Genomic DNA, 18,769 nt, shown 5'->3' with positions numbered 1-18,769 from the left:
CGTTACGTCAGGCGCACCTGAGGCAGGTAGGCGACGAGGATCGGAGCTTCAGTCAGTCGCCGGAGCGTTTGCGGTCGAGCATGTTCGGGACGTGAGGAATTTCGTCATCGCCTCGAGAACCCGAAGGGACCGAGTCTCCCCCTCCTACCTCCCCTCCGCCCATCTGTCACCGTCTGTCATTCGCTGGGTGCGACAAATTTGTAAATAAGGTAAGAGCGAATTCTCCATCTTCTCTTCTTCATCATCATCATCATCATCATCTTTGCGCATAACTTCAGATCCCGGGGGACGCGAGTTCCTAGTAATAATAATAATAATAATAATAATAAAAATTCCTCCCAGGGTGCAGCTTCGAATATTATGGAGTGGATATAAGTTCTCGAGAATTTAATATTTATTTGTGAATGTTGAGGATCGCGCCGTTTCTCGACAAGCCGGGACGAATCATCCGGTCACGCGCACCTGTTGCCATCTTCTGCATGGCCGCGGTTGCGTGCCTGTGCGTGCTTATTATGGCCTCTGCGAGCGATGACGAGCGGGCAGAGACGTATGGCAGATAAAAATCGGCCCGATAAAAGACGCGCGTCGTTCGCGTTGTTTCATTTTTTTGCCCACGACGTTGAGATTCGGACGTTCGGAGGTAACACTTTGTGCTCGCGATATATTGCGTTTTAGAAGACTCCGGGTCACGACCGGGTCGACGGGAAGCCGCAGCGAGTATGAGAACCTAGATTAAAGAAGAAAATGTGGAAACAATTTGCTCGAGTAATAAGCAGAATTTTTATGGCGAAGCTGTATTATTCAAAATCGGAGAAGTGAAATATTGATGGAAAATTCATTGACGTGAATATTTTAACAATTTGGCCTTCCTATTTTGACATTCTAATTAATTATGTAAGTGAATGTTTCATTCTTTTACATATATACGTATTAGCAAACATGTGTGTATAATATAAAATAAAATATTAAATTAATTATATGATATAATTATTTATAAAAATTAATTTAATTATATGATATAATTATTTAATAATATAGAATTAATTGTATAAAAATATATAATGTGTATTATTAAATATAATATTTAAATATACTACTTTTATTTTTATATCATAAAATTTCAAATAAATAAATAAATGAAATAATTTGGCGAAAATAAGCTGAGAAATAAATAAATAAATAAATAATTTGGGGTAGAGAATAATTTTTGGAAATTAGTTCGATATTTTGTGTAAAGACAGAATTTGTATATTATAAAAAATACGGCTGCTTTTTCCTCATAAATTCACGAATGATTCCATTGGAATGTTGAATATATGTGTATGTACAGGGTAGAGAGGGGGAAAAGAGAGGATGCTGTTATATACTATGGTGTGCGTGCGACTGTGCATTTTCAATGACATTAGAGAATGGGGTTTTACACGGTTTTCCTGCGCGATTAACTAATTAAGTAATGATTGAAGATGGAAGTGCTTTTGAGATTAAGACAAGTTTTTCAATTATGATATGATATACTTTAATTATCGGACATAGATAATTTTATCTAAATTATACATAGTAAGTTTTTTCTCGCGTCTTTTATAATTATAATATAGAATATTTATGTTAATATATATATATATATATTTAATATAATATTTAATATTTAAAAATCCAATTATATAAAATCTAAATCTCTATAATATTGAAAGAATTTTTATTTGTAAGAAATATTTTAAAATTGTTATATATGTTTTTTAGTAGTCTTTTATTATTAGTAATAATTTTTTAGCGATGCATTTATGGAAAAAATATTTTCTAATCGTAATTTTAAGAATTAGCCATAAAGATTATTCCTTCATACACACAAATGCTATAATATCTATGACAAACGCCCGACATCGATTCTTTTAACTATTGTATTTTTTATTGATTTGCCAATTCTTATCAGACTATCATTATCGTGATCTGTAACGATGATCTCTGATGATTCATCGATCGCCGACCTTTGATCATCTTTTTTTATTTTATCCAGTAATTGTGTTACGTGTAATTTCTATTTTTTTATCGGCGATAAGTATTTAATCACAAAATTTGCGTTTTACAATTTTATATATATATATTTATTTATTTATTTATTTATTTATTTATTTATTTATTTATTTATTTATTTATTTATTTATTTATTTATTTATTTATTTATTTATTTATTTATTTATTTATTTATTTATTTATTTATTTATTTATTTATTTTTTAATGTATATAAACAGTGCACTGAAAAAATTTGTTAACTAAATACTATTTTCTTAATTGAACATATAGAAATATTTTAAATTAAAATATAACATTAAAATCTAATAAAACTGTTTATGTGAGTTAAATATTAATATCTGTCCAATTAATAAAATAGTAATTTAGTTTAAAAATTTAGTTAATTTAACAATTTTTTTCAGTCTTTATTTATTTACGATAATTTTTTCCTGTCACGATAGTTTCTTTTTATCTTTTTGGATTAAAAAAAAAATATTATATGTCTCGTTCTTCGTGAAAAAACGATCATTGCATTCGTTAAGGCTTAAAAGCGCAACGCATGGTTATTTATAAATAGGAATCGGTATTTGTAGCCCGGAACCGCGAAAGTCGGCATCTTTTTATCGAGTAGGCAGGTAAAAACGAGGGATATCTCGCAAGAGGAGAAGAAATGCAGACATTCCTCAGGCTTCTCTTAAGCCCTAATCCCGTGTCGCTGCTCGCCCGTGACATTTGCGAACTGCATTCCTCTGTCACAACACAACTGTATTGTGTTCGTCATTTATTAGTAATGACCGCATGATGTATAATACGTACATAATCGACGAGAATGACGTCAAGACTTTGTCATATTATACATTGTATATTACGTGGATCATGTTTACATTCATTTTAGATATGCAATTGACACAAAGAACCTGGCGAACCCAATAATTCGGACTTTGCAAGAATTTTAATTGTAGGAGAGATAAATAGAGGAATTTAGAATTTTTCATTGCGGCCCAAATTAAAAATTTTTTAAAATTTATTTATTTATTCCTCCTACATGTGTGTAAAATTTCATCAATCAGAATTTTTGGGTATGCGAGGTTTTTTTATTCAGTGATAGAGAATTTTCTCTTAGAATTTATCTTGAAAATCATAGTAATCGTAAAGAATTTTATAAGAGTTTCTCTGATTAATATATTTACCACAATAAAAAATAATATCTACCGCGATAAGATATAAAATATATTTGATTAATTTTAAAATATATAATAAAATTTCAATAATTTTAAAATATATTAAAAAATTAAATATTTTATTAATATTTATAAATATTATAAATATTATAAATATCTTAAAAAATAAAATATGATTTTTTAAGTATTATAAATAGAATAGATGCCAAAAAAGTGATAAACATATATAAAATATTTTCTATAAATTTTAACATGGAGCATAATCATAATTTTCAGCTTATCACCAACCATAAAATTTGTAGTAGAATTTTGTGGTAAAATATAAGAAAAAATTCTCTCCATGTAGGGAAAATAAATAGACGAATTAAAAATGTTTAGTTGAGGTCTAAAAAATATTAAAAAATTTATTTATCCCTCTTACACGTGTATAAATTTTTATAAAAGACAGAATTTTTGGGTTTGTAAAGTTTTCTTGTCAATAGCAGAGTCTACATGTATTGAAGAAGGTACTAGACTCGAGTCCTAGTTAGAGTTCGATATTTTTTCTTCGCTCGAGAAAGGAAACTCCTACAGTATATAATCCGCTTGAGTTTATATCTGAACGATGATCCCGTCGTATCATCTCTTGTATCCCATCGTCAAACGACACCTGTAATTCACGCCTACGATGACTGATCTCTCCCACGTGAGACCAGTCGTGACACAGATTCGCGAATGCTTATTATTGCGTTTATGGATTCTCGTCATTTCAATATATGTTCACGATAGATTAAATTGAGGAGCTTACACTGAAAACAAATTATTAAATTAATAAAGATTTTTATTTTGATACTGCCTTATCATTCAATCATTTATTAGAAACAAATTTATCTGTTTTGAAGAATTTTGAGAATTTTCTTATGTCAAATAGATATTTTTTTCACAATCAAATCATTAGTTTCAAATTAATGATTTATAAGGTAGTATTGAAATAAAATATTTAACTTCGAATTCAATAAATTTTTTTCAGTGTACAAACTGTGGCAAATTGATATTTCTGATGATTTATCGTAATGCAATTAATTTGATTATGTGTTATCTTTGATGAAAAATATAAAGCAGAGATTATTGACCTAAATAATTTTATTGATGGTTCTCTAAATAAAATGAGACGTATTTTTCTTTATTATTACAAAGAAAAAATCAAAGCACTTTAAAAGTCAGAAAATTTTAATTCTATTTGTAATTTAATTAAATAGTGATATAGTTTTTAATTTAATTTATTTAATTTATAAATTAAATTTACTTAATTAAATTTATTTAATTCAATTAAACAGTTTTATAGTAACATTGTTGTTTTGATATTGTGCACATTGGCTTTAATAACGTTCTAGTTATAATCTAGCATACGTAGCATACATATGGAAAACGCAGCTGCATATAGCAATAGTTTGTTGACCTCCTAATACATCTGCGATTTCGTGACACACATCGAGAATATTTCTTAATGTCCATCAGTATAATTTTTCATACACCATCTGTCTATCTATAAACATTAAAAGCATTTTTTCTATTTTCTTTTATTTTTAATAAATATATATTTGCAATTGAACATGATATTTCTATGAATATATAATTTTACCGCATTTTTGTATTACATAATTCAGTTATAATGTCTTATATATGTATGTCATTTAGCTAACATGTTTACTCACTCGATGAACTTATCGCAGAATTATCGATATGCATATTTTTATTTTTATTACACTTATTACATAGCAGTGCAAAATAAAAGCAGAAATTCTTATCTTTTTATATATATATATATATATATATATATCTAGTAGTCGAACAAATTTTTATACTGAAATATTCCGAAGTACTTATTTAATAACAGATATCACTATCACGTTTTTCATAGAATCATCAAGTTTTCACATCTGTGCATTATATTGCAAAAAGAGAAAGAGAAAAGATATACCGGAAGCCGCGAGTTATATGCTTGTCATTATGAAAAGTATATACGAATTCCTTTTTCGTCGACTCGGGGACTGCCTTTTTTTCACCTTCTTTCCTGGATAGGCTTTGCCATCTAGAAAATCTCGGCATATATTTAAGCGTCACACATTCCACTTGAGCATATTTTTCCGAGAGATTGTTTACGTTCATAAGCGAATCGTCTTGACGTTGACATGCGATGTTCTTCCTTGCGGTTTAAACATATATGTTTGCATATATACATATACGTGCATCTCTTAAATACGCTAATATATTCGAGCGATTAGTGAAAGGCAGTTTTCTATTGTCTGCAAATTTTGCTTTGATAAACACGATTTCGAAATTTATTTATATCATTTGTAATAACATACCAAATTAATATTAATTAAATAATACACAAACAAAAATATAATTGGCTCGTATAAAATATCTATATCTATATATAACTTTTAATATACAATACATGTTATTATTAATTATTAATTGAAGATAAATGTTACATTAATCACATATTGTTATATTTCACACGCCATAATTTAGATCATCTATAATTATTTTTCTACAATTAGCATTTTTATAATTAGGACGTTTAACACGTCTCACGTATCATTTAACACGCATATTTCACTATATTTAATTAAATATTATGTTTAATTACTGTGTAAATTTGTGAAAAGGATTATATAAATATTGAAGAACGGAGAGAGAAATTATTATAAAAAAATCATAAAGATCTTTCTATTTTCATTAAAAAAAAAAATTAGGTTGATTCTTAAATGACCTTAAAAAACACCACTCAAGGCTAATTCTAGGTCACGAAATTATGTGAAATTTGGTCTGATATATTTTTTTTCTAAAATTCCGTGATTTTTAAATTAGTCTGTGTTAAAATAAAAAAAAATGAATCATCCCATTTATCAATTCAAACTACGAAAAACTAGGTTTATGAAAAATATCTCTCATGCCTTTATACTTTTGAAATGCAAAGGAGATTTCAAGCTCGCGATTAAAAAAAAATTAACATTTTTTTTATTTCGGTGCACAATAGGCGATGTGGGAATAAACACGTTTGAGAAACAGATCTAACCGATCGCGAGGGAATCCTTTATAATTAATCAGCGAGTCAAACTGAAAAGTTGATTCCTGGTGCTGCAGCTCAGTTCATTCACAGCTCAAAACTCGTTCGCAACTCAACACGAATAGATCGGTGTAGGTATGCGAGGTGTATTGGCAACTTTCTTTCCACTTTTTCAGGCTTATATATGTATACTCATGTCCGCACGATGTATGTATTTACTTTCAACATGTCTCTCTCTCTCTCTCTCTTTCTGACCGGCATTCCGATCTTATGTATGTATGAGAGTGGAACGATCAAAGTTTCATTTATATAGTTCCGTGTGAAAATATCTTTCGCACAAGAGGTCAACTTTGGGTGGCCAAATTATTTTTTTCAAATATTTTTTTCGAAAAAAATAAGCACATGTTGAAACTAGAAATGTATAAATCAATAAATTTAATTTTGATATCAATTATTAATTAATAAGTTCCATTTACATATACTATAAAAAAATGTGTAATACATCATATAAAAATATGTAAAATTACATAAATAGTAAATGTAAAATTACACCGTAAATAATGAAAATATATATATTTTCTTTAATTATCGCGAAATTTTACAATAATTATTTATGTAAATTTGCATATTTTTTACAGTGTAGTTTCATGTGAAAATATCTTTCGTTCAAGAGATCAAATTATGTTTATTCCAGTATTTTTTTCGAACAAAATATTTTATATTTTTAAAATATTAAATGCACACGTTAAAATTAAATGTATTAAATAAAATGTATATGTGTATAAAGAAATAAATTTAATTTTGATATCGATTAATAAATATTAACGTAATGTGGAATCATCTTTGCATGCAAACGTATTCTTATTGAGAATTTTCTATGCTTTCTGCAATTTGCATGTGCATCCCACATGCATTGCATATAGGTATAACGTATTAGAGTATCATTAAATAATAATTATCGTGTCAAAGAAACTGACGTAATTCATGCATGCTTATTTGCTTATGTATTTATATCGCAATGTGAAGTCCCACACAACTGTACCAATATTTATGAACGATTAAAAAATATTAATAAGAATTGCAATTGAAAGCTTCTATATAAATGGAAATCCGAAATTCGGTGCGTTGACGAGGAATTTCTGGCACGCAAGAAAACACATTCGCATTTTAATGGAGGGACAAACACATTGAAGCCTATATTACTCTCACCTTCCTTCTTTTTCCCTTCCCTTTTTGCTATGATTACTGTACATTAGGTCGCTGTCGAGATCCTTATGCCCGAGCATTAGATTCGCACCGTGCACAGGAATTCTTTCACGTTCAGTCGAATAGCTACCTATAAAAGGTGCGAGAGAGAGAACTAAAAGCGACTGATTATATTTCATATTTTACACGATCTAACATTTTTTGTCGTAATTTACATATTTTTTCAGATTTATTTTTACACTGAAAAAAATTTGTTAACATGACAGAATCTTTCAACCTAATATTATTTTATTAATTCAACATATAAAACTATTTGATTTAAATATAATATAACACATTAAATCTAATAAAACATATATTTGACTTAAATACTATTATAATATTAACAAAATTGTAATTTAGTTGAAAGGTTCAGTCAAGTTAACCAATTTTTTTTAAATGTACATTAAATTTGATAAAATTAAAGAAATAAACTTAAAATTGCCTTATAAGAATTTTGTATAAATATAAATATAATTCACTTATATCATTATTATTTGAGACATTATTTTTGATAAATATTTTTCGTGTAAAAAATGAATTTCATGAAAGTTACTTGCAAATTAAATGACAAGTGAAGTATATCTAGCAAATAATTAGCTTCATTCAATGTAAAGTTTTACTTTTATAATAAAATTTAATAAACCAGGAAAAAAAGATAAAAATAAAAATTCGTGATAGATTTCCCTCATGTAACAAAAAAATTTTCAAATTTTACTTTGGCAAGGAAATGGAAAATTATTATAAAAATGATACTTCTGATTCGATAGTTGGATTTATATATGTATATCGGACAAATATCGTGCAAATATGTTACTATTATATTAATATACATATAATTATATTAGTCATTTAAGCTATTAAATTGTTGTCTGACTGTTTGATGATTGGTAACATCAATATCTTTATAATTCGACTTCGGATTATATGCAAATTGCATATTTGTTACTTTTTTCATATTCTACTAATTAATATTAATTAATTGAAAACATCATCATTTATTGACATTATTAATGCTAGAATATGTAAAAAGTAACAAACATGCAAATTGCATATATCACATTAATAATGTGAACAAATTATAATGTTTTGCATGTAATCCGGAGTCTATTATGATTAATTATGCGGTTCGGAATGAAGAAACGAAAAACTGGATGCACATAAATTAAACGGACAAACACGAACTTTGAAGGTCAATTAAGATTTTTCGTTGCTCATGACGAATTGTTATCTGACATATGATTCAGAGTTCCTTTCACAACGATACATTTGTAACTCATTCTTTCTCTGTTTCAGTTATAATCAGGATCGGTACATCCTGTTAATGATGCCGTACTATAATAGCAGTCACAGTCCCGCTTATAAAGGTGAGTAATCTTATTATATCGCGGAAACAAAGTTGTATAATTTCACATTTTAAAGTAAATTTCAACTAATATCCTATATTATTTCTCTGCTAATCTTATTTGATTCATTATTTCAAACTGCAGAAGAAATAACAAGGAATAGCTTTATGTAAATGTACAAAAAATCAGAATAACAAATCACAAACAAGAATAAGAAGTTAAAAATATTTTGTATTATTTTAAAAATAAAGGAAGAACAAATTAGACTTGGAAAAGAAAAATTTAATGAAATTATACTAGTTGTACAGAGAGTGTCCGGTAATAATCTTATCAATATAAGATCCCATTGTTAGACGGTTGCTATATATAGACGTAATACATAATTAAACTTGATTATTAATCCTAACGCTTTGTTGAATATCTAGTAACACTAGACCATTTCCTTTGCGTTTTTGTGCTCGAATTTTTGGATATTTATTTTTTCATTAATTATTAATTTACAATTATTTCATATAATTATATAAAATAATTGTTAAATCCCTTTTTATTATTAAAAGAACGTTTATTAAATATTTATATTACATTATTGTTAAAATAAATGTTTTTTAATTAATGAAAAGGACCTAAGTTATTATTTTAACTTTAATTATTTTTAATTTTTTAAATATCGTCGAAAATGAGTTTTAAATATTTTTTATACATTTTTTGTGACTTGGAAAGTGAGGCGATTATTATCGGACCTTTATAATTAAAAGACTAAAAAAAGTTTATAAAAAAATTACATTCTGTAATATTTCAAAAATTGAGTGACAAAAGAAAAAAAGATTTTTAAATGACTGAATTAATTTAAAAAATGTCATATTTTAGATGGCAGTTCCAGCGGGCCATCGAGCACTTCTGGTGGTCGAGCTAGCAGCTCGGAGCCGACGTATATGATGGAGCACTTGGCCACGTTCACCGTCACGAAGGAAACTGGTATTGTTTATCCGGCGGATGGAATGCGACGACTTTTACAATTAGAGAAAAGCAATGGCATCTGGAGTCAAAAAATGCAGCTCCGTCTGGAACGAAACTGGGTTCTTATCATGGACAACGAAACGGGGGTGATTTCTCTTTCTTAAAAATTTTACCATAAATATACTAATCAAAAATTATCATGAGAATTAATAACGTTTTTAATTAAATCCATATATTTTTCATCCTAAATTCTCTCAACCTTCAATAAGACTTATTACGATCTTTCTTCTTTTCTTTTTCTCTTTTTGAAGCTAAAATAAAATTTTATGATAGTTGAGGGCTATCTTAACAATTTGTATCAACATTTTCATTTGTCATTTTATACGAAAAAGTAGCTTCACTCAATAATATACGATTGCAATTTTTTAGGCTGTCATGGAACGATTCCCGGCTTCCTTGATACAGGAACCGACAGCCTTCACATCGAGGGATCCCATGGAGATGTACAATAACATTTTAGTCTTCACGGTGGCCGACGATAGCGGTTCCGGCCAGCGAGCGGAGATGCACATATTCCAATGCCAGAGTGTATCGGCGCAAGACCTTGTCGAGGACCTGAAGATGTTGCAAATGGGAAAACTTGTTACAGGTGATTCGCCCAGGGGTCCCAGAGGTCACATTCCACCTCCGCCGACCTTACCGCCTCCGGAACCACCTCTGAACGGCGTAAATGTCAGGGAACAGGTGTCCACCTTCAACACGGCGAGTGGTATGTAATTGTTGAAGATTAATATTTCACATAATATTTTATATATTTTATAAATATAATACTTTATATAATATTTATATAATATTTTTGTGTATATTTACAACGCAGCAGACAATCAGAATGACATCTCCCGGGAAGAGAATAACGATGAGGTATCATCGACGTCGTCGGAGAAGTACGAGCGCGACGTGACGATTCTGAATCCACTGCTTCGACGACATCGAGAAGTTTATCGCGCGTTTGCAGCATGCAGCAGCTGCGTCACGAGAACTGGAGCGTCGAAAACGCAACCGGAAGTCGAAGAAGAGGAACTTGGGCGACGGTATGCTGACGATGAGGGCGAAACCGCCGCCTGAGATGGAGTTCATTGATATTTTCCAGAAGTTCAAGCTTTCGTTCAACCTGCTGGCTAAGCTCAAGGCGCACATTCACGATCCCAACGCGCCCGAACTCGTGCACTTCCTCTTCACGCCGCTCGCGCTTATCGTAGACGCGTCTCACGACACCAATTACGACCCGAACCTACCGAACAAGGTGGTGTCGCCGCTTCTGACGCGAGAAGCTGTCAATCTGCTGATAAATTGCGTAACCAGCAAGGAAACTGAACTCTGGCACTCGTTGGGAGACACCTTGGTTGGTCCCACGCGATCAATGGAAGGGCCACGTGCCGCCTTATCATCCGATATTCATGGATGGCTGGTCACCGGAGTATCCTATTCCCGAAGATAGGGACCACGATCACCTGGCGTCCTTGCTAAACGCGGATAAACAGAAGAGAGACGAATTACCGGAACAGCAAAACGACCCTTACTACAATCACCGCGACGTGGACGAATCGCATTACAGCAGCGATTACCTGGAGTACGAAAGTCGGGAGGAACGAGGTGGTAATGAGTACTTTGATAGAAACTACGGGCCTAGCTCGGAGCTATACGGCAGAGAGGAGAGAGTCCAGGATCAGACCAGGGCGCACAGCGATATTTCTGTGGATTCGATCGAGAGGGCTCCTAGAACGGCTACCGCGATAGACAGGGCTCAGGAAGCTTGGCTGGATGAATTGGCAGCGCGCCACGCCAAGGTCGTGCAGGTCACCTATCCGCGAACGGCCAACAACGACAAGGAGCTCACCGTGGTCAGGGGCGAGTACCTGGAGATCCTCGACGACAGCAGGAAATGGTGGAAGGCGAGGAATTCTCGGGGACAGATCGCCCATGTGCCACACACCATCGTTACCACCACGTCATCGCATAATTCCAACGCTCACTCGGCTGACAATGATGTCTTCAACAATCCTTTGTACACTAGCAGATATCCGAGACAGGGACACGGCTACAACTACGAGGTAAGAGTTATTGAGAAGCGGAATTCTTCCTATACAGGATGTATATTCCCGAGAAAAACCTTGAAAGCCTTACATTCTCAGGGAATTTTGTTTCACCTTGAAAAATCAGGGAATTCTCGTGGAAATTAATCAGGATTCAGGGAATATTTAAGTATACATTAAAATTTTATGTGATTTTCTTATTGACAATCTATTTTAGTATCAAGATCTCATGTAAGTTTTATAAAAATTGTTCAATTTTTTAATATGTAATATTTAAATAAATTATAGTACTGCTTATTTAATAAATACTAATCTAATAATGAACAAATAATAATTCAATTAATAATTAATTTACAGAAATTAATATTCCTTAAGACATTTATAATAAATTATTTTGTGTTTTCTACTTTTATTTTATACTTTTGCATATATTTTTATAATGATACATATATCACACTGTAGTGAGAAGTTAAAAATCTTAATGTACATTATTGTTAAATTGTTATCAAATTATATTGTAGACTTGTAATATTTATAATGGAATTTATCACGTGTTATAGGATTCGGAGATCGAAAGAATCAGTACTAGTCCAGGACCGGAAGCTACGCATCGAACACACGCGATTCCGCCACCAGCGCCTGCTGATTGGGTGAGAAAAGAAAGACTTGGAAAAAAAGGTGAATTTCGATATTTTTAAGCTTTTTTTTGCAGCTTACAAACATTATTGTCTTTATTCGAATTGAGGCAATCTCTGAACATTGCGAAATTAGAAGATACAGCTTTTATATATATTGTCTCTTTTATATATAAATAAGTCTCGATTTTAGAGCAACTACACGAATGTGTCTTCTAAAATCGAAAGCTGATGTCTTTATTGGTGCGATTACGACTTTAAAATCAATATTTAATAACAGGAATTGATAAGAGATAAGGAAAACGCGCATAACATTAGTATGTAAATGAATTAGTATAATTAACTGTTAGATCATCATCTACGTCACGTTCTAATGAGCGTAATTCGTCGAAGAATATTGTAATATCTGATGATTTTCTCTTGAACGTGTACATATACAGAGATAGAAGAAAATAGTATGTAGACTGAGCCGTTTATACGATACTATAAGATGGGCGTGGCATTTTAAATTTATTTTGCATCGCGATTATTCTAACATTTACAGTGACGGGGTACACATTTTACTTTTTTTTTACAAAATTATTGCTTTTTTCTTTATGTTGCGACACCTTTGCGTCCGTTTTTTGTCATACGATCTGAAATGTCATAGTAAATCTCACAATTGCTATTGATTAATTAATATAAAAAGGTTCTAAATGTGTGTATGAGAGTTAAGTAGTATAAATGTCCACTCTTTTATGTGGATACTCGTAAAATAATTATTATTGTCGAAGATATATAGATTGATTATTATTTCGTTGAATCTCTTTTATTTTATTATCGTCGTAATTAATTAATTATCACAGACCGAGAAATAATGATTGGTAACAATCAGAAATAAAAGCACAGGGACGATATAACGTTGAAGATATTAAGAGAACTATTTCTCAACGTAATATGTACTATATCAAAGCTAATATACATACAATATATATATATATATATATATATATATATATATAGAAATATATACATATATATATTAAAATTTATTTAATATGAATATGTTATAAATATATTTAGTATCCGTTTAGTCTGAAATTAATTGACTAATAATGAAATCTAATAGAGTCATCAAGTATAGTTAGTGACTGTCAACCACAAATTTAAATAACAATATTTAAATTAACAATAAGTAAAAAAATTGATAATGACAATCGCGTCAAGTCCGATATCTATAACGTGGTTGAGAGTTACCGAATTAATTTTAATATTTTTGATTATTATTGATTGTATGATTATTATTGAAGATATTATTATATATCTGTATTTATCGACTAACTAAATTTAATTATATAATTTTATAAAAGCAGAAGAGAGAAAGAAATGCACATGTATGTATACACACATATACATGCATATGTTATATACATATATATTATACATATATTATGTTTTACATAGAAATGTTACGATATTAACCCATTGAAATTGAATAGTTTCTCGTTAGAAAATATTTATGCATACGAATATTTACGTACATACAAATAAAGCAATGCAAGTTATGTCAAGTATAAAATTATATATACAGGGAGTACCCTAAAATTCGCAAATTAAAATACTACAGCAAGAAATTTCTCAAAAAATTTAAGTAAAACAATTATTTGTAATTTTTTATTTCAAGTACTAATTTTTGAGATATATAAGGGTTTAACATTAGTTAATCATAGGACCATTTAGACAGTTGCAGTTGTTTGTGAATGCATCATTAATATTAATTATTATAATGTGATTCACGAATAGGCTTTAAATTTAAGTCCTTATATCTCAAAAATTACTGCTTAGAATAAAAAAATCGCAAATGATTTTTTAACTTACTTTTTTGAGAACTTTTCTGCTAATTGTATTTTGATTCGTGAACATTCTGGTCATTCTGTGTTATTTTGTTGTTCAAATAATATATAATTTATTTATATATAATTATTTATATAATTAATTATGTATAATTTATTGAAAATTATATATAACACAGAATATATATATCTATATATATTGTGTGTGTAATATTTTTCAAAAATTAAAATATTATTTGAATCAATTAAAAAAATGATAAAATTTAAATACTTGATTTGAAATAATGCTTTAATTTTGTTGAGAGATGTATTTGAACGGCAAAATTAACTTAGGCGGATTATAATATCTATACTATATTTTTTTATTGAAATTAGAACAGAATTGCTTGTCTGTCCTTTGTCATTATTGGGAATTTCAATGTGAGAAAAAGTTTTATGATTTCGATAAACGCTCTTGATAAGAATCCAATGGAAAAATACGGAGAGGATAAGCGAAACAAATAAAATTTCCGATGTATTACTAACACATTTTAACACATTTTATTACTGTGTTTTATCAATAGCTTTTATTGAAACAAAAATCTTTTGTCCGATTCTGCTTGTACATGTCGTCACATGCATTTTGTATGTATTAAATCGATGTAAATAAGCTTGTACAAAAATGATTGAAGGAAATAGTTAAAAAGAAAAAGAAAAAGAAGATATAAAACGAACGAGAAATACAAAATGTACATGATATTCGTAAAATTGATATTTAAAAAAACGAGAAATTATATTTGTAATTTTTTTCAGTAAGGCAAAAAAATTTCTTGTAAATTATTTTCTTATATGAATTATATTAATTTCGGTATATAATACATTGACTCTAAATCTGTACTATCAATGATTAGTATTAGAAGATACAAACATATAAAATACAAAACTGATATTATCAAATTGATATTGTCATTACTTCTTATAGCTTGCATTATTTATTACTACATATTTAAATCCATATCGAGTTGTTGGCCTAAATGCAATGATAATAATAAGTTGGACCAAGAAGTCAATGAACAATAATATATTTGCGCGTGGACGATAATCGTTTATATAATAATCATAAACAATTGTAAATTCTTTTTTATATCACAGATGCATTTTTTCATACTTCTTTATTGTTAAACTATAAATAATTATAAATATAATTATAATTATAAATTATAACCATAATGAGATAAAAATATTCTCTAAAATACAGTAAAATCGCGACATATAATTTCTACAAGAAATTTTATAATGTATATATAAATATATAACGGCGCTATTTCCTATCTTTTTTGTGATTGATGGAAGCCTTAATTCGATATTTGTATGTGTGTCCACGGGTTGGGGATGCGATTCATGTCCAGTATTTTATTACTCTGTAATTTATGTATATTACTCTTATTGTTAATAAATATACCCAGTTACAGATTGTATTTTGTGCGATATATCGTCGTCGTCTCCTTTATTTTTTTCTATTTTCTGTGAATCGATTATTAAATGTAATTGTACATGAATATTTGACATGCGATAATTTTTTGTTACTTAGATTTTTATTCATAGAATTTAAATTCCAAGTTATAAAATATTTTAAATATTGTCAATGCTTAAATACTATATATATGCTTAATGTTTGTTCGTCCAGTATATATCTTAAGATTATATGTGTATGTTTTATCTAGTGAAAGCTTTGGGGTAAGTTATGATCTTTTCATGTTTTTTAATAGCTTTTCTACATTGACATTTTTATTTATACAGGGTGTTTAAATATAGTTTGACTATATTTTAATTTTTATAACATATTTAAAAAATTATCAAATTAACGCTTTAATCAGCTGATTTATATTGTTTGACAGAAATCAGCTGATAGCTGTCAAAAAATATAAATCGAGTTTAAAGTACTATAACATTATTTAAAACATTATTACGATATTATATTTGAAAATAACATTGCAAAATTGTTTTACAGACAATATTAATGCTTACAACGGAGCCATGAGTAACAGCAGCAGGTCAAGTGTTTCCTCCTTCGATAGCACCTCTGAATCGCATAGCAAGCTTAACACGCAGCAGAGCATCGTGGAAGTGCATTCGCCACCTCGCGATTTTATACCAGACGATGTGATATCCGATAAGGAGGTCCTGGAGAAAATGGAACTTCCGCCAGTGTCTGTACCAACATCGAATTCGGTGCCAACAACACTATCCGTATCCAAATCGGCACCAATATTGTCTGTATTGAAATCAACTCCAGCACTATCGCCACCAAAATCAGCACCAGCATCACCTGCTTCGTCGAAGGTATCTTCAAAGTCGAAGATATCTTCCACACCACCTCCACCGCCACCTCCACCACCGACGCCTGTACGATCCACTCCGCAGTTTCAAACTCAAAAATCCGCGCCCTCAACATTTTCCACGCTCAATAAAACGGATGTTTCTAAAAGTATTAAATTCTTTAATGGTGAGTTGTGAGAAAAGGACTTCGCGCTAATCCTATATATATATATATATATATATATATATATAAGTTGTTTGTTTAGCAGGTCAAAAGCTGCGACATAGAATCAGCTGATTTTATCAGGGTCCAATTTTTTATAGAATTAACGCGGGGTTTTTTTACTTTCAAACTTTTCAACTTTTAATATATAATTGCTTTTACTTTGTTGATGTCATTAATTATTCTCTGTGAAAAGGCACTTCCGAGCAAGAAGAGGGATTTCAGAAGGAGCTCAAGTTTGTCTTGACGATGTTCCGAGAGAAAAAAGCGAATTCTTCTCTTAACAATGACACACACGAGATTTGGGTGAATCAATACTCGACCTCTCACGAGATTCAAACTTGGTTGAAGGCCAAAGGATTCTCGGAAAAGTATATATCAATTTCAGTACTACCTCGCAAATTCATTATCCAATGGATTGGATTGCTCAGCGATTTATCTTATATTCGCAGAATCTGTAAACAATTGGAAGATATGAACGGCATGGAATTATTTAATTTATCGCGGCGAAGATTGGAGCAATTGTGCGGATTGTCCGAGGGAAGCAGGCTCAATGGTCAGTTGACTTTAGCGAAAAATGAATGCGGGGTAAGTGCATTTGAAGTTAGATGATGATATAATCGTGTGTCACTTTCTAATGTTCGAAATTTTATTTTTAGTACAAAACAGCTCGATCATCGGAGCTCAAGCAGATTTTAGAGAAAGCTCGCCAGAGAGCAGAGGAGTTAAATAAGGATGAAGTCGGGCAGTGAATCATATGTTCCTTATATATTCCGCATGAGTGCGGAAATGATGCAAATATATAATAGGTGATATGTGCAAGCTTTATTACACGAGAACAATCAAGTGAGAAGAGAATAAAGGGTAAAATAAAATTATATATATATACATATATATATATATATATATATATATATATATATATATATTTTTCATAATTTTTCATAGAGAAAACTTTTCCTAGAGAGAATTTTCAGAAAATTCTTAAAAGTACTGCATCAAAATATTTTATTTTACCTTAAATATTGTGATAATATTATTTACACGTGAATCAAAGCAATATTGCTTGTCAAAGAATTTTTAGCAAGATACAAGCATGTATATACAATAAATTACTTGTAATGTTATTTTTTCTTCTTTTTGAAAAGGTACAAGCAAAATATTATCCGAGTTATTATATTTTAATTTGGACTTACTCACACATAGAGATAAGTTATTTCCCAATATTGAATCAAGAATTCAGTTGAAGCATTTTAATGTGATATGTATTTATTATGTACATACACAATCTATATACACAGGATATTTTATTTTAATTGTTGTAGTTGAATATTGCTGAAATAAAAAAATATTTCATATAAAAGTTAAAAAATTTCAAAGATAAAAAAGTTGATAAATTTTGAATTTTAAAATAATTTTTTCAAGTCAACCTAGTAGAATTACCCTAATTTTTTGATATAAATCGAATCCTTGCAATATTTGTCATAAAAGTTATAAGGATGGTCAAAAAATGAATAGTTTATAGGAAATATTTTTGTACTTTAATGTGACTAATAACTTTGCATAAATTATAAAATATCTCCTAAAAATATTCATTTTCCATAACTTAATATAATATACTTTTATGTATAAAATAAGGAGAGGAATCGATTAAAGAAAATATATACATATAGTTAAATATGTAGGTGCTAATTGCAAATTACTTTTTCTTAAATCTTTTAATTTTTGTATGAAATATTTTCTCATGCTTATAATTTCAACACTATTCGACTATATTAATTAAAAATAAATATATATTAATAAATTTATTTTACGTGTGCGTGTATATATATAGAATGAATGGAATTATATGTAAAATAAATAGAATCACTTTATTATTCGACAGCAACGTAT

General features: G+C 29.6%; 2 protein-coding genes across 4 annotated transcripts in view; one reads left to right on the top strand and one right to left on the bottom strand.

Annotated features, from left to right (window-relative positions):
* The first annotated feature begins 368 nt into the window (after window positions 1-368).
* Window positions 369-18,425, top strand: LOC114936703 (epidermal growth factor receptor kinase substrate 8). Its single transcript, XM_029309977.2, is given in 12 exon segments — window positions 369-894; window positions 8,789-8,859; window positions 9,706-9,941; window positions 10,225-10,564; window positions 10,673-10,767; window positions 10,769-11,194; window positions 11,196-11,906; window positions 12,449-12,566; window positions 16,346-16,840; window positions 17,073-17,247; window positions 17,329-17,464; window positions 17,536-18,425. Coding segments are annotated over 11 exon segments (2,868 nt in total). The 5' UTR covers window positions 369-894; window positions 8,789-8,816; the 3' UTR covers window positions 17,629-18,425.
* The window catches only part of CRMP (Collapsin Response Mediator Protein), a 28,510-nt gene continuing 24,675 nt past the window's right edge, over window positions 14,935-18,769 (bottom strand). The window contains exons 11-12 of one of the 3 annotated variants that reach the window (XR_014926550.1): window positions 17,039-17,331; window positions 14,935-16,816 (exon numbers count right to left, since the gene is read on the bottom strand). Coding sequence is in view for 2 of the 3 variants with exons in the window: in XM_029309982.2 (XP_029165815.1) it covers window position 17,331 (1 nt within the window). In the remaining variant the exon portion in view is untranslated. Of the gene's footprint in view, window positions 17,332-18,769 lie in introns of all 3 variants that reach the window. The other 2 variants (XM_029309982.2, XM_085490289.1) reach the window with 2 other exon arrangements.

Source organism: Nylanderia fulva, unplaced genomic scaffold, assembly GCF_048542155.1.
Source record: "Nylanderia fulva isolate GAGA-0341 unplaced genomic scaffold, ASM4854215v1 Scaffold12, whole genome shotgun sequence".
Taxonomy (NCBI): Eukaryota; Metazoa; Arthropoda; class Insecta; order Hymenoptera; family Formicidae; genus Nylanderia; species Nylanderia fulva.
The sequence above is the reverse complement of the archived record's forward strand: the minus strand, read 5'-3'. Positions and strand labels throughout refer to the sequence as shown.